The sequence below is a fragment of the Dermacentor andersoni genome, chromosome 4, assembly GCF_023375885.2.
Source record: "Dermacentor andersoni chromosome 4, qqDerAnde1_hic_scaffold, whole genome shotgun sequence".
Classification (NCBI taxonomy): domain Eukaryota; kingdom Metazoa; phylum Arthropoda; class Arachnida; order Ixodida; family Ixodidae; genus Dermacentor; species Dermacentor andersoni.
In genome coordinates, this window is record NC_092817.1 from 151,833,591 (window position 1) to 151,847,903 (window position 14,313).

At 45.7% G+C, this 14,313-nt stretch overlaps 1 protein-coding gene across 1 annotated transcript in view; it reads left to right on the top strand.

Annotated features, from left to right (window-relative positions):
• The window catches only part of mRNA-cap (RNA guanylyltransferase and 5'-phosphatase mRNA capping enzyme), a 120,338-nt gene that overhangs the window by 86,782 nt on the left and 19,243 nt on the right, over positions 1 to 14,313 (top strand). Inside the window, exons 16-17 of the mRNA XM_050185056.3 lie at positions 4,149 to 4,249; positions 11,141 to 11,207. Coding sequence (XP_050041013.1) covers positions 4,149 to 4,249; positions 11,141 to 11,207 — 168 coding nt within the window. The remainder of the gene's footprint in view (positions 1 to 4,148; positions 4,250 to 11,140; positions 11,208 to 14,313) is intronic.

A 14,313-nucleotide genomic window follows, 5' to 3' on the forward strand; every position in this document is an offset into this window, starting at 1 on the left:
CGTTTCTAGCCACATGCAGCCGACTACCAGGCTCCCCTCCATGATGCCTTGGCTACCCGCCGTGGTTGCTCAGTGGCTATGGTGTTGGGCTGCTGAGCACGAGGTCGCGGGATCGAATCCCGGCCACGGCGGCCGCATTTCGATGGGGGCGAAATGCGAAAACACCCGTGTGCTTAGATTTAGGTGCACGTTAAAGAACCCCAGGTGGTCAAAATTTCCGGAGTCCTCCACTACGGCGTGCCTCATAATCAGAAAGTGGTTTTGGCACGTAAAACCCCAAATATTATTATATTATGATGCCTTGGCTGGTCTACGAGGAAACCAACCAGTCACGTAGACACTGGCTTTAACGCAACTTTTCGAAAAATGCAAAGCTGCTCTCTGCACCGCCGCACTTCTCTCCCATCCCATGCCAGACACTCCCTTGGGGCTTTTCACGGACGGCTCTAGCTTCGCTGTCGTTGCCGCCCTTATGCAATGCGTAGACAACACCTGGCATCCCTTGGCGTTCTTCTCCAAGAAGCTCTCAGCTCGGAAAATGACCCCTTCCAGCCAGTCCCACCGACGAAACGACAACCCCCGCCCCGTCGAGTTCGCCGGCTTACTACAGAGAACGTCTGGTGACATACGAAGCAGTTAAACACTTTCACCTCATTCTCAAAGCACAGCACTGCACTATTTACACCGACCATAAACCTCTGACCTAGGCCTTCTCTCAACGCCGCGACAAACTCCCACCGGTCCAGCAGAACCAGCTCTCGTTCATTGCCCAGTTTACCACCGACATCCAACATATCAGCGGGAAGAACAACGTAGTCGCCCACGCACTTTCACGTGTGGCAGCTATCAGCTCTTCGCAGATAACAGCCGACGTCCTCACCGAGGCTCAGGCTACGAACGTCGAACTGCAGGAACCTCTTAAGGGCGGGTCATCACTACAACTTCAACAAGTCTCCATACCTGGATCGGCAACGACTATCTACTGCAACATGTCAACGGCACGAAGCAGGCCTTACGTGCCCCTTTCCCATCGCCGTGGCCTCTTCAACCAGCTACATAATCTCAGCCATCCCGCCATACGTGCCTCTACACGCCTCGTGGCCGGCCGCTATGTCTGACCCTCCATGCAGCGGGATTTCCGCACCTGGGTGCATTCCTGCATTCAATGCCAGCGCGCTAAAGTCACCAGGCATGTCACTTCACCGCTCGGAGCATTCCTCCAGCCCTCTGGTCGGTTTCATCACGTCCAGGTCACCGGATGTGGAATGTCGCGTCTGCCGAAGGGTAAATCCCAACATAAAAATGTAACAACTGTTTGTTCGATTAGCGATGGCGACGGACGAGCACACCAACGCTACGCTCATCTCAGTAGTGGAAGGAAAAAAGCAACGCTTCTCAGCCGGGCAGCTTGTTTTTCTAGCCATCATCAATGACACATACCTCGGGTGACGCAGCAGTGGCGCTGTTTTATCGGTAACGCAGTCCAGCGTGTAGCCGGGTTACGCTCAGCCAGATAATAACAAGGCGGAGGCTGCACGGAAATATGCGCAGAGCCTGTCGCCACACCAATATTTTAGTGCGTAATGGAGAAACGCTTATGACGAATTCACTCGAACCTCAATCAAATGTGGTAGAAAAAAATTCACGAAAAAACGTCCGTGCCGAGAAAACTAAGTGCTGAATTCATAAAAAGATGTCACAGTTTCATCTGCAGGGCGATGCATTGATAGAGATAGCAAAATATTTTGCTTTTTGACAAAGTAAGGCTCATAGTCTTATGGGCAGTGTAAATTGCAGGAGCGTCTGCTTGCTAACTAATGCATGGTGTAACATGCCTAAACACACATAATAACAGTTCACTCAATGACTGCAAGGATTGATGCACGATGTATGGAGCACGATGACTGCAAGCTGGCTTGATGAGGGGCATCAGAAGCGGGAAGCACGTGTGCTTGTCCCAAAACGAGCATTCCGTGCACAACTATGCCATGTCTCGAAAACTTAGCAGGTAATGTTACATTTAACACTGGGTGTGATGCACTGAAGCTACCTTTCTTGACTCACTCCATCCACTTGTAATCTCCTAGTGCATGGGCCATGTCCACCGTATCTTTTCGCCTGACCCCTCCCCCCCTCACCACAGCCCGGAAAGAAAGAAAAATAATCTTGGGGTGTAAACCTGCATACAACAACACTCACATCTTCACGGATGCACGACTCATCCACGTCATATCTTCAGTGAACGCTCTTTTTTAAACCCCCCTCTTTGGCTACGCTGATGATCTTCAGCTTCTGCTGTGGTGATGAACAGTAGTTGAGCACAGTTTATCGTGAACTGTATTCAAGTTCGCTGGCACCGTGTGCGCTATTTACTAACTGCTAAACCCAAAATAACGACCCATACAGAGGAGGAGAATGGGCAACGATGAAAGAGGGGAGAAAGGGGCTTCAACATATAGGGGTGTGGAGAGGGTGGGTTTCTCTGGGAGATAACGAAACTTTGAATGGCAGAGAACCTTGCCTTAAGGTGTGGCTTGATGGCAGCACAAGGAGCACTGCCGGAAAGCCACATATCATGGTGAAATTCACATTTAACTCGCACTCCGACTTTACTGTTCAAATTTTTTTTTTTTTTTTTTTTTTCATTTTTGGTGCTGGTTACACATGCAGAAATACGACATGTGCACAGCGGCACACATTCACGTCACCTCCAACATTTTCCACTCAGAAAGACGGTGTACACCGGTGCGCAAAAAGTATACGGACCACAGGCGCGTAATTAACATGCATAAACGGAAATTGACGAGTGCACTCGAAAATTCGGAATGCCAAGTTTGGACTGCAGTCTTTAATGTCAGGTTGCATTCACAGACAAAGGAGAAACTGAGTTTTATTGGGCAATCCCTGGTCCGTATACTTTTGCTTACGGGTGTACATTAATGTATATCAGCTGGCTGTTGGCTTTGCACAGTACCGCAGAAGTTCATGGGACCCCAACACATTGCGCGAGTGAAGTCAAAGTTGTTGGCCAAGCGCGTTGTGCATGTTGACAGTTGACGCTGGCAGGCCAAGTTCACAGGTGATGTCTATGGGCTTTCTCTTTGGGTCACGTTCGATGTCTGCGAGTATGTTCAGCTTTTTCTTGAGGGACCAAGACTTGTGCTTCCTGGACACCATCATAGTGGCTGTTGAACAGAGCAGTGTAAGTGGGGCAGGTGCAATGTGAATGGGTGAGCTGTCTTTGTGCCCAGGCCATTCCTGGCTGTGCAAGTGGTGCACGAGGGCAGCACATAGCTTTTTCAGCCAATGCGGCAACTGTGAGCTGCTTTCACTTCTGCAAAAGATGCATCATTGGACAGGCATCACTCAAAGAGGCTGCAAGGAATGGCGAAGTATTCCGCTTATCACCTACTAAAGGCGTGCAGTATGCCTACAATGGCACTATGCCACACATGCTGTGAAACAGATAAATGAAGATGCTTATCGTGTTTGGGTTGGTGTTGATAGTTCTAAATGTGGCATGGAGGAGATTTTTATTTACATTTTCTGGTACTGGAATGGGAAACTGAGTGCGCACCGTTGTTTTGATGTTGCACAAGCACCCAAGTACTATGGGTTAGCTGCTGCAACGAGCCATTACTGTTTGCAGTCGCGCACACTTTATGCCTCCTCTTGTTTACATAGGAACTAGCAGTCGGAAAACATATCATATGATAGCAGTCTGGCGATGTACTGAACATTGGTGCCAAAAGATCGTGTTTTCAGGGAACATGTAAACTGGTAAAAAAGAAGCCTAACTGTATTGTGTCATCATCTGTGTTCTCGATCGAGAACCTTGGCGTGGAGAAACCTTACCAATGAAAGGGGATTGTATCAATGAGGTTCTACTGTATTGGATATAACAAAGGTATATTTGTGCTCGATGCAACTTAGTTGTAACAAGGTTTGAGTGTGCTGCTTGAAAATTGGTGGTGTGTTGAGACCTGTGCCTGATGTTTACATGTTTCTCTGCAGCTCTGTTGCTTCCATGACTGGTATATGTACTATCCTTGGAAGGCAGTCTCTGTTAATCCATACTGGCTTTAGTGTTATGCTTGTGGTGCACGTGATGTAAAGTAAGGTGTCATAATAAACTCCGTACCCTGCAGCCATACGTCTGTGGCCGTGCCAATGACGTGCTCAAGTGGAAGCCACCACATCTCAACACGATCGACTTTAGGCTGAAGATTGCTAAAGAAACTGGCCCAGGGTAAGTTATAGGGGGAGGAGAGGGTGGGGGGGGGGGGGGGAGGTTGCTTGCATGCATGTGAAAATTGTGCATTGGTAATGAAAGCCCACTATTGCACTGTGGTTTCTTTTTCACACCATTGCATCTTCATTTGCATTGGCTCAGAGTGCACTGTGAGGTGTCGTCCTTCATGTAGTGAAGAGGAAGTGCTTCAAGTCATTGGCTGCTATACCAGAGCTCCTGTTTAGTCGAAATCGCCTGGGTTTTCTTAGGGCTCTGTTGCTTACATAAATCGCCCAGCAACTCCACCAAATGTAACACGATTAATATAAGCAACATAGCACCAAGTAATGCAGGCGGCTTTTGCTAAAGAGGAGCATTGCAACATCATCATCGCCATCATCACACTTTGTAATCATCGCCGTTAATCTCTGGCAGCTTGGCTAATGAGCCAGGAGTGTGAAAATGTGCTCGTTCTCGAATCGCCAAGTAGGTTGTCGTCACATCGTCCTGCATCTTCTTTGTAGGACTTGCAAATCCACATAGGCAGAAGGAATCTGATGGTCACTTGCTCTCAAACAGAGAGCAGTGATTGTCGCATCACATGTTACAAAGTCACGTGGCCAAAGATTCTTTTACTGTTCTTTTATTGAAGTTGGATCCCACATATGGCTGCAAAGCGGTTTGGCGGGCCGCATAAACTGTCTTCATTGCTAGTTTAACTCTTTCCCTACCATAGGAAAAATTGTGTTTTTTGTATGTTACGCCAGATTTCTTTTTCTGGAGGAATTACTGTACTCTTTACTTTGTGTAATACATAAACAAAAAGCTGGATGAATGCACTTTTCATGCATAAAAGTTTTATTAAGGGGATCTATGTAAAAAAAAGATATAAATTGCCAGAATCGAGATTTTTGAATAACATTGAACAAAATTCGTAAGGACACAATTGTATCTACTAAAAAGAAAATGTTACAAATATTCTGAAATATACAAAATAAAGTGCGTCTAATAGGCACTAGTTCAAAAAAAAAATCTGAATGTTTCATAGACTAGGTCTAGGACAAAAATTCATATGCAAGCATTACAGTTGGGCATGCCATGTGGCGAAGCAGTTCCTCGATGTAAAGCATATTGGAATGTTGCATGTCTTGCAGTAAACTCTTGTTTTCTGCTGGGTTTTCCTGTCTTGGTAGCACTTTCTACAGTGTCTGTAGGTCCCCATCTTGGCAGGCTGGTGCTCAATAGATTCAGGTGGTGGGTGGGAGCAAACTGGTAATATACCGTATTTACTCGCATAGTGATCGCACTCTCGTAATGATCGCACCCCTTAATTTTCTCGTCAAAATCCAATTTTTTATCTTTCCCGTGTAATGATTGCACCCTGAACTTGTTGCAGCGATATCTCATCTACCAAGTCTAGCTAATGATGATCGCGCTTACCATCCATCGAATGCTACGCAAATGACTCTTGAAGACATACCAAGCTGTCTGCACACACCCATCATTAATAAGCAGATGCCCCATTTCATTCCTTTCATCACTTTCCGCACTTCCATGAAAAAAAAGAAGCTGCAACCAAACTTGCCTCGGCTTTATTATTTGTAGGCTTCACAATGGTTTTGGTCAACAACAACATAAAGGGCACCTTTCTATTCTTCTCGTCTGCACTCGTGGGCATGCAGCAAATCGCTAGCGGCAACGCTATTGGCCACGTTTACACTGATATGTTAGAAGTGTGCCCTATTCATATGCCAATGCTTGTAACGCTGCTAAGATATTTGTCCACCCTTAGCGGAAACATGCCTGCAGCATGCCCGCCATGTGTTTCTATGTCACTGGCAGCTAAGCGCCCCCATCTCTGTTTCTCTCCCCTCGAAGTGGACATGGCTACGTTATTGTCGCAAGCTTGCCGATATTAACAATATTATTCATTACAGATATGGAAGAAACTGTTTCAATGCGCGTAATGTACTCGCAAGAAGAAAAATTATCGCGTTCGGCTTGCTCCGCCGGCCGCCATTTCTGTTTTGGTGTCCCGCACTGACAGCGGTAGCCGCCTGCTTGTCATCCCACAGCAAATGCGGGATGAAAAAAGAAAATGTTTATTTTCGTGGGAAATTTAACCTGCATAATGATCACACCCCTGAATTTGCATCAATTTTTTTTACAAGAATGTGCGATCATTATGCGAGTAAATACGGTATCCTCAAGTTCAAGGAGCTGTTTCACTAGCGCCGTTCTGAACGCTAGCTGGTCATAGCGGGCAATTCTTTTGAGCTCGGCAATCTCGGGATGTAGCTTCCAGTGTGCCTGAAAAATGATAAAGCTATTGACACAAGCAATGCCAGTACAATGGAAAAAAAAGGGTTTTCCACCACCGAACAGGCTTCTGTAGCACATTGTACGAACCAATCAACTGGTGCGACTTGTCGGCGCCAAGCATTCCTGTCTTGTATTTGTTGGCCAGCCGTGGTATTTTTAATGCAAACTTGCTGCCGTTGTCCATCCTTTTTTTTTTCTCTCTCGTTTGGCAAGCACTTTCTGGCTTGTCGTATGCACAGTGTTCACCATGTCCACCGCCCGTCAATATTTCCATTGGAGGTAAAGAATGCCATTGTCCCGAAGCCAACGCACATCTCCTCGCTTGGCCTTCTTTTCCCTGCTGGTCTCTTTCAGCTTCATCAAAAATCCATGGCAGCCTTTACATGCCGTACCACACACTACTGTCTTGCGTTCAGGCAAGTGCCGAAACAGCGAAGCCGATGTGTAGAAGCTATCCACATAGGTACAGTATCCCTGGTCAAGTTAGAGATTGCAGAGATGGGTTACATTATAGGCCAAGCCATTGGCACTGGGCATTTCACATTTGCAAGTTTATACAAAGAATTGAATTGTATACCTTGTTTTAGGGTCTGCCAGCACCCCTAACTTGTAGCACCAGTTGGTCATTTTATCTCGTATACATTGCCAGATTCCGGAGCACCCCTTTGATTTAGCCATCCATTCCATCAACAGAAAGTTCCCAGTGTGGCTGGAAAAACTTCGCTGATCGTCCGTCCATGTACTGTAGCAACTACGAAATTTTGTCCAATTTCGCCCCGGTGCGTCATACCTCATTGTCTGGGTCGGATACGTGCAGCATCCCCAGCAGTGCCACAAAACATCTTCTTGACATTATTTTCGGTGGAATTGGACCAGAAAACAAGCTTGATGTGCTCCAATGAAGGTGTAGCCACAGCAGCTCGACTACAGTACAGAGGAACGCCTATACAGTCAAACCCGGCTATATCGAACTCGCAAAAAAACGCCTATCAGTTCGATATAGAGCATAATTCGATATAAGCCTGCTAAATAATTGGATGTCATAAAAGCACATACCATTTATAAAATCACTTTATTGACGGAAGTAGCTTAGTTTCGCATAAATTAGTCCTGCATTTTCTTCTGCTTGGGCAATTTCGCTGCCTGCGACGCACGCACTTCCCCACGTTGTCTAAGGAGTCTGAAAAGCTGAGGCCGCAACCTTCCGCATTCGCGCAGAAGCACCGGACTAATGCGAGTGCACCAATCACTTCGGAGGTTGTGGGCAAAGGACCGTAGTTGCTTTCCTCAACGTGCCTACTTTCATTTGTGCTCGGTACGATGTCGGCGATGTAGTCTTCGTTTCGGGATCTACCGTCGTCGCGACACCATCATCTGCATTCACAAACTCGTCCACCGTTGATTCGAATGTCCCGGAAATTTTGACAGCTCGCTCCAAACTTCGGCAACACCGGCAACGGCTTCGTCGCATTCATCAAAATTTACAGTCGTCACCGAGCACGCGGAAACCGGCACGTATGAAGAACGGCTCGTACACAGCCGTGCGTACGCGTCGGGACAGGTTGCGAGTCTGGCCACTTAAGCCCTAATCGAGCTGAGAGTGCTTCTCGGAATCTTGCACGCTGCGGGGACATCGCGTTCGATGCGATTTATGATTTCGATCTTCACGACGAAAGGCGAATTCTGCCGCTTCATGACGGCAACACTGCGGGAGAAGGCCCACAAGGCGCGAACACGATAAACCAGAGAAGCAGCCAGACAACTCGCACTTTCGCCATCTTGCACGAAGAACGCACAAGAGCCTCTGATTGGCTGTCTGAGCAAGCGCTGTAGGCGGGCCAAGATCATTTTTTGCTGGGGAGTGTCGATAGTGATCTAAAGAAAGGAAGGACGCTTGATTCTGCAACCCGTGAGGGAGCACGGCGAAGCGTCGTCAGGGGAGAGGGAGTGGGAAGTGAAAGATGATAGAGAAAGAGGGAGGATAATAGACTTCACTATGTGCGACAGGGGGAGTGTCGACGGCTCGCCCGAACAGCCCGAGGCAGCGCGGTCACGGTAGGGAGAGTGGTTGGATGGAGCCGCGCCGCCGGGTTTCCCCGCGATCCCCGCCATCGCGAGGGAAAGCCAACTTCTGGGGGCACTTTTCCGCCGCTTGACGTTCGATATATCGGGAGTCACTGCAATATTTGTTCGATGTAAGCGTAATTTTTGCTATATATACTCATTGTAACTATACCGTGACCAGAAATTGTTCGATATATAGAATAATTCGATGTAAACGGGTTCGATATAGTCGGGTTCGACTGTAAATATCATCATCTCTGCGGGAGTGACCCGTCTGCTTCACTGTAGGTTGGTTTCTCCAGGTTCGTGGACCAGGCGTATTTGTTAGTGTTTTCGCAGATCTTGGTGATCACCTCCACAGTGAAAAACAGCCTGAAAACATCTAGGACTCACATGCCGAAATGAATGCCCGGTTCCCATGCTGGGCAGAACATTCCCTGCTGCGCAGGTGGCAAGGAGTCGTGCCCAAATAATGTGGATACTCGGTCAAGGAAATAAATAATATCAAGAACACAAATCAAGCACTCCAAATGACAACAAAGACAGGCCGAAGCAACAAGCTAAACTAACCGGGCTGCAGGCGATGTTCCAGGCTGGTTTTGTCACTCTCCAATTCAAAGTCCAACAAGAAGGCACCATCCTCAGACTCGCTGCTGCTCATTCCATCAATAAAATCAGCTGCAGATGCAGTGGAATTGCAAGATCTGCAATCTTTCGAAGTGCGCACACCATTTCTGTAGGCGGCCATTCTTGCTTTTTGCTTTGACGATTGGGAAACTTTGGAGTGCGATAAAAAATCGCTGCCAAGTGCGAAAAATGCAAACTGACTGGAAAACAAAAATGTACGTCTCCTACTTCATGTCCGCTGATGCGGTGTGTCCGTGGGTGTGTCTGTGAGCAGAAAGTATTGAAAGTGGCATTTAATGTCGTTAGTAGGCTAACGATGCCCAATGAGCATGGTATGGAAAGGGTTAAAGAGACACTAACTAGAAAAACTATTTCGCCTGTATACTAGTGAATTACCCTTCTGCTGTACCATAAAAGCCACTCTTACAATGAGAAGAGGCGTTTTATGCCAAAAAAAGTGCAAGAAGAAAGGGACTGGTGGCCACATAGCAAATTTCGTTTATACGCTGGAAGTTGTTACGTGTCCTCTTAGGAGCGTTCTCCCACAAAAATTTTCTAAATAGGTTCATTAATAGCCGAGATAGAAATATTTCAGTGCTGCGAGCGCATGATTTCAGGAGGCGAGCACCACTGCCAAGCAAAACACTGTCCACTTGCCTCGTCTAGCCTCCGCAAGCAAAATTACTTCCCTGCATTCTCCGATACCGGAGCTCGAGAAACGTGTCGCATACGTCACGGGCCTGCCTTCATTTTTTTTTTCTCCTCGCTTTTGTTTGTGCGGCGTGGTGCATTTCCACTCACAGCATCGCATGCGAGCTGTTGCAATTGTCTCATTTCGCAAAGCGCACGATTTTGCGCACTGTGCACATGGACACCTGGCTAGCGGTATAAGGCAATCCTGCACAAACACTGAGGCAAACACAAGCGGATCACAGAGCATGATCATGCGCTGGAACACGGTAGAAAATGACATAGTTTTGGTGTCTGCATGCACCACTGCACGATGTGCGAACCTGCAGGCGAAACGGAAGTACATCTCTCTTGTTGCGGTGAAAAGTAAAACAAAAACACGCAGACACGCAGACAGGTTTGCGTGTTTTATTGTTTCTCTAAACATTAATTCATCAATTCAAGCAAAATAGGTGTGAGTCAGGTGCGCTTCGTGCCATTATTGCTGGAAAAGTGTTCGCAGTTAGTCACCTTCAGGGAACGGGTGGAAATGCAAGCAGCATTTCCATCCATTCAACATTCACTGCAAGTTGCAGACAACATTGCTGCTTTTGGGGGGTGGACAGGTCCTCCTTGATTTATGGGAAGGCTCCCAGAATTATGGGAACTGTCGACTTCATCTGTACTCGTTGCACACAAAAAGCACATAATTTTTGGGCTCCACCAGCCCCAGCTGCTTGCTTCAGTCACTCCAAACCATTGCACAGCGGCACTTTCCGCTTGCTGCCATAAAGTACAAATTGGCAACGTTGGCAGGCGTCAGGAAATGTTTTGGCATGACGGACGAGGATTTCAGCAACGCAATCGTGCCAGTCAGGAGTGTACTGCAATTTTTAGAATTTATTTCTGAATTGGGGTGGCAAGTATGTGCCACCTGTCGTTTTCAAATTCAACTGAAGGCACTAATTGGGTCCTCCCAAGAATGCGATTCCTGTTGCATTGCCAGGAAGCGGCAGGCTGGCTGCTTAAATTATGCAGTCATATTTAGGTGCATGGAAAATTTCATGACTGTTGAAATTTTACAAATTATCTTGGATTCCTAATTAACCAAGTTTGAATTACGAGCTTTTACTGGATAGGCTACTTGCATCTCTGTTTGCATGCCTAATGTTGCCACAATGCCTTGTACCTAAGTGCGTGTGTATATCTCTTGTTTTTTACAAACAGCCTGTTACCCAAGAAAATTGGACTTCTCTATGTGGGAGGCTCTGACCATCCTTTTGGACAGATAAAGGTACTTCTTCCTTTAGTCCTTTGTGCACTGCTATATTACAGACTCATGGTCAATATGCAACATGAGACTCAATCATGAAATAATACCAACTAGCTCGAACCATGATCTTACTTGAACATATTACAGACAGTAATGACACATAGTAGTCAAGTCTCCTGGTCTTGTTTACAAAATGTACAGAACACCAAGTGCTAACCCTGAAAAAATTGTCGGTAATGTTAAGAACTGCATGGGCTATCAGCCAGAACCATGTCTAGGTGCTTGATTTGCAGGTGACGACACCAGGATCTTTGTTGTCATGCAGTGTGGTTGGTAAATGTTGCTGGCCATGCACTAGGATGTTGTTCAAACGATTTTAACTCAGACTGTTTGGCTGCTCACCGAGTGAACAAGAACACGGGCCGCAGGCTGTCAGTGGCTGGTGCATTTCGAGTGGCTTTTGTATTCTCAATCGTATGTGTTTGGTGAACTGCTCTCTGGCCTGCTGCCAACTGTCACAAGACGCGTCTATCATTTCGATCTTTTCTGCAATGTGCATGCTGATCCCAAGAACAAATTGAACCTGGTAAATAAAAGTGGTAATTTGAAGGACTTGGAGAATCAAAGGAACTTCATGCTAGCTGCCATTCCATGTGTATGCATCATGGTATTTACGTAATTCTAACACGCCCCCTAGCCTAACGCCTAGCCAATTTGCATGGTGTGAAAGTAAAAAAAATTAAAATGCACATGAATGTAACATTCCCCTAATTATAAAAAGAAAAGTATAGCATGCCCCATGTTTGCAATGAGAAAAATGGAACGTGCAGAATTTACCTCCACAGAGGGGAAAATTATTTTTTATACGAGCTTTCATAATGAAAGTCATCACCATTTTTGCTGCATTAGCCACAGATACTGAGTGCAGGGGGTGATATTCTCGAACAATCACTTTTATATATACAGTTAAATGTTGATATAACGAAATTCTTGATATTATGGAGTATCTAACTTTTATAACTTCTTGTTCATAGAACACTATGTATTTTGACCCTCAATATAACAAAGTGTTTTTATACATGATTCGACAGTCGAATTTCATTAATCCGACCTGGACGAGACCGTCAAAATTGGTCGAATTATCCAGCTAGTCAAATTAAACTAAATGCAGAAAAAATACCATAACACACCGCTCGTTCATTTGGCACTATTTACCCAATTCTAACAAGACCCTGAATCAAACGCATGCCAGCTTTCCATGGGTCTAAAGTAGGAAACTAATGTAGAAATGACAATAAAGCTCCTAAACAAATTCGTGGTCTAACGAGCTCCCAATTTCTTAGCAAGGAAAATGGGTAAGGGTTTAATATCAGTTGCACAATGGCAGCCAGTTTTCAAAGTCAGCTTTGCCACGGTACAGCTGCATTGTGCGGTAAAGCATACTAACGCTGCAAATGCGGTTTTGGTTTTGTATCGAATAGCACCGCCCAAGCAATCCTTGGACGAATTTTCATGGAAAAATGAAAGATGCCCATTAGAATCTGGTAAATACTCTAGTAATTCATTGTGAATAACCATTTTTGCTTTAGAATCTTCTCAATGTAAGTCGAAAATAAATGCTTTTGACAGGTGATGACATGTTCTACGCATTCCCTGTGCTCTAAACGCTGCCGAGACAAACGCGGTCACTCTGTGAAGTCACCATTGAGGTCACCATAGGGGTTGGGCGCATGCGTGGTAACCAGCCAAGTTTGAATTTTCTGGCAAGGCCGAATTTCAGGATCAAAACAACAAAAGACCGGTTGAATAGAAATGTGTGGTCATAATCCAGGACTTTCAGTCAGGATCAAATTAACCAAAATATCGAATTAACAAAGTCGAATTAACATAAGTCTGCTTTGTAAGGAAAATCACTGGCATCATGAAGGATTACCGAGACAATAAATGGAAAATTCCATGGACGCTGATGGTCAAATGATTGAATTACATGTGGCTGCTTGCAAATGCACTTCTCAAATGGTTTGCCGTGCGAGTGAGATCTTCTGCTAAAGTGGGCCAGCATTATGTTACGTTTGTATAAAGTCCAAGTGCGAGAAGATGCGACCGTACCCTGCGCATTTTATGCTTTAGATGCAAGTGAAAGCATATGAGGGTAAACCAAAAAGGACGGTAGCTTGATGAGTGCTGTCTTCTTGCGCAAGCAAGAGGAAAGTAGAAGGAAGCGAGTGCACGGTAACACAATCAGTCGGAGAGGGGGAGAGTGTCTCTATTTCTAGCATGGCTGTCAGCGTGGCTGGGTGTACATGCAGCCCGCGCCTTGCTCTAGAGGTGATCTGCTGCATATGCAAAGAGGGGGTGAGCTGAGATGGTGAGCATTGCGCGCTTCCTGCAAGTTTAATGCTGGAGGTTGTGTAATCCCGAGCTTCAAAGACTCGTTGAAGAGTGAGGCAGATGAAACATTCACTTAACACTTAGCGCTTTTCACGACAGCATCGTCTCACTGCAGGTGACACACAGCCACGGGTGGAGAGAGGACACGAAAATGTTGCTGGCTTCGTTTAGTACTGCCAGTGTGGAAATATTGTCAACTCAACAAGAAACCATCTTTAATGGCCGACATTCAAGTTAATGTTTTTTTCATTAACATTTCCTTTTTTACCCGATTGCTCAATAATTCAGAAAATTTCACAGTGCCTCCCACGTAAAAAAAATCCATCAGTGACTGGGCTTATTTGCATAAAGGTCAAATTCCAATATAATTAAATATTGATGTAACAAAGCAAATTGATGGCTTTACCGACTTGATTATATCAACGTTTAACCGTATTACTGTCACTTTCTTCAGATTTTACGTGACTGCATCAGGTTTGTTGAAGCGTGCGACTGAGAGTGAGCTTGGTACAGCACCAGAAACACTATTGGCCATATACGCCGACGCATCCAGTGCCAAGTTGCATCACTTCTCACGAAAGTAACAGTCATTCCGAAAGTGATTGATGTTAGCATGCTCGCTTGTAACGAGTGACCATTTCTTCTCTCTTCTTCTTCTTTTTTTTTTTTTTTTTTGTGACAAACAGGGTCACGAGATTGTCTGAATAATCGAGCAGTCCAAAAAAAATTAATTTTA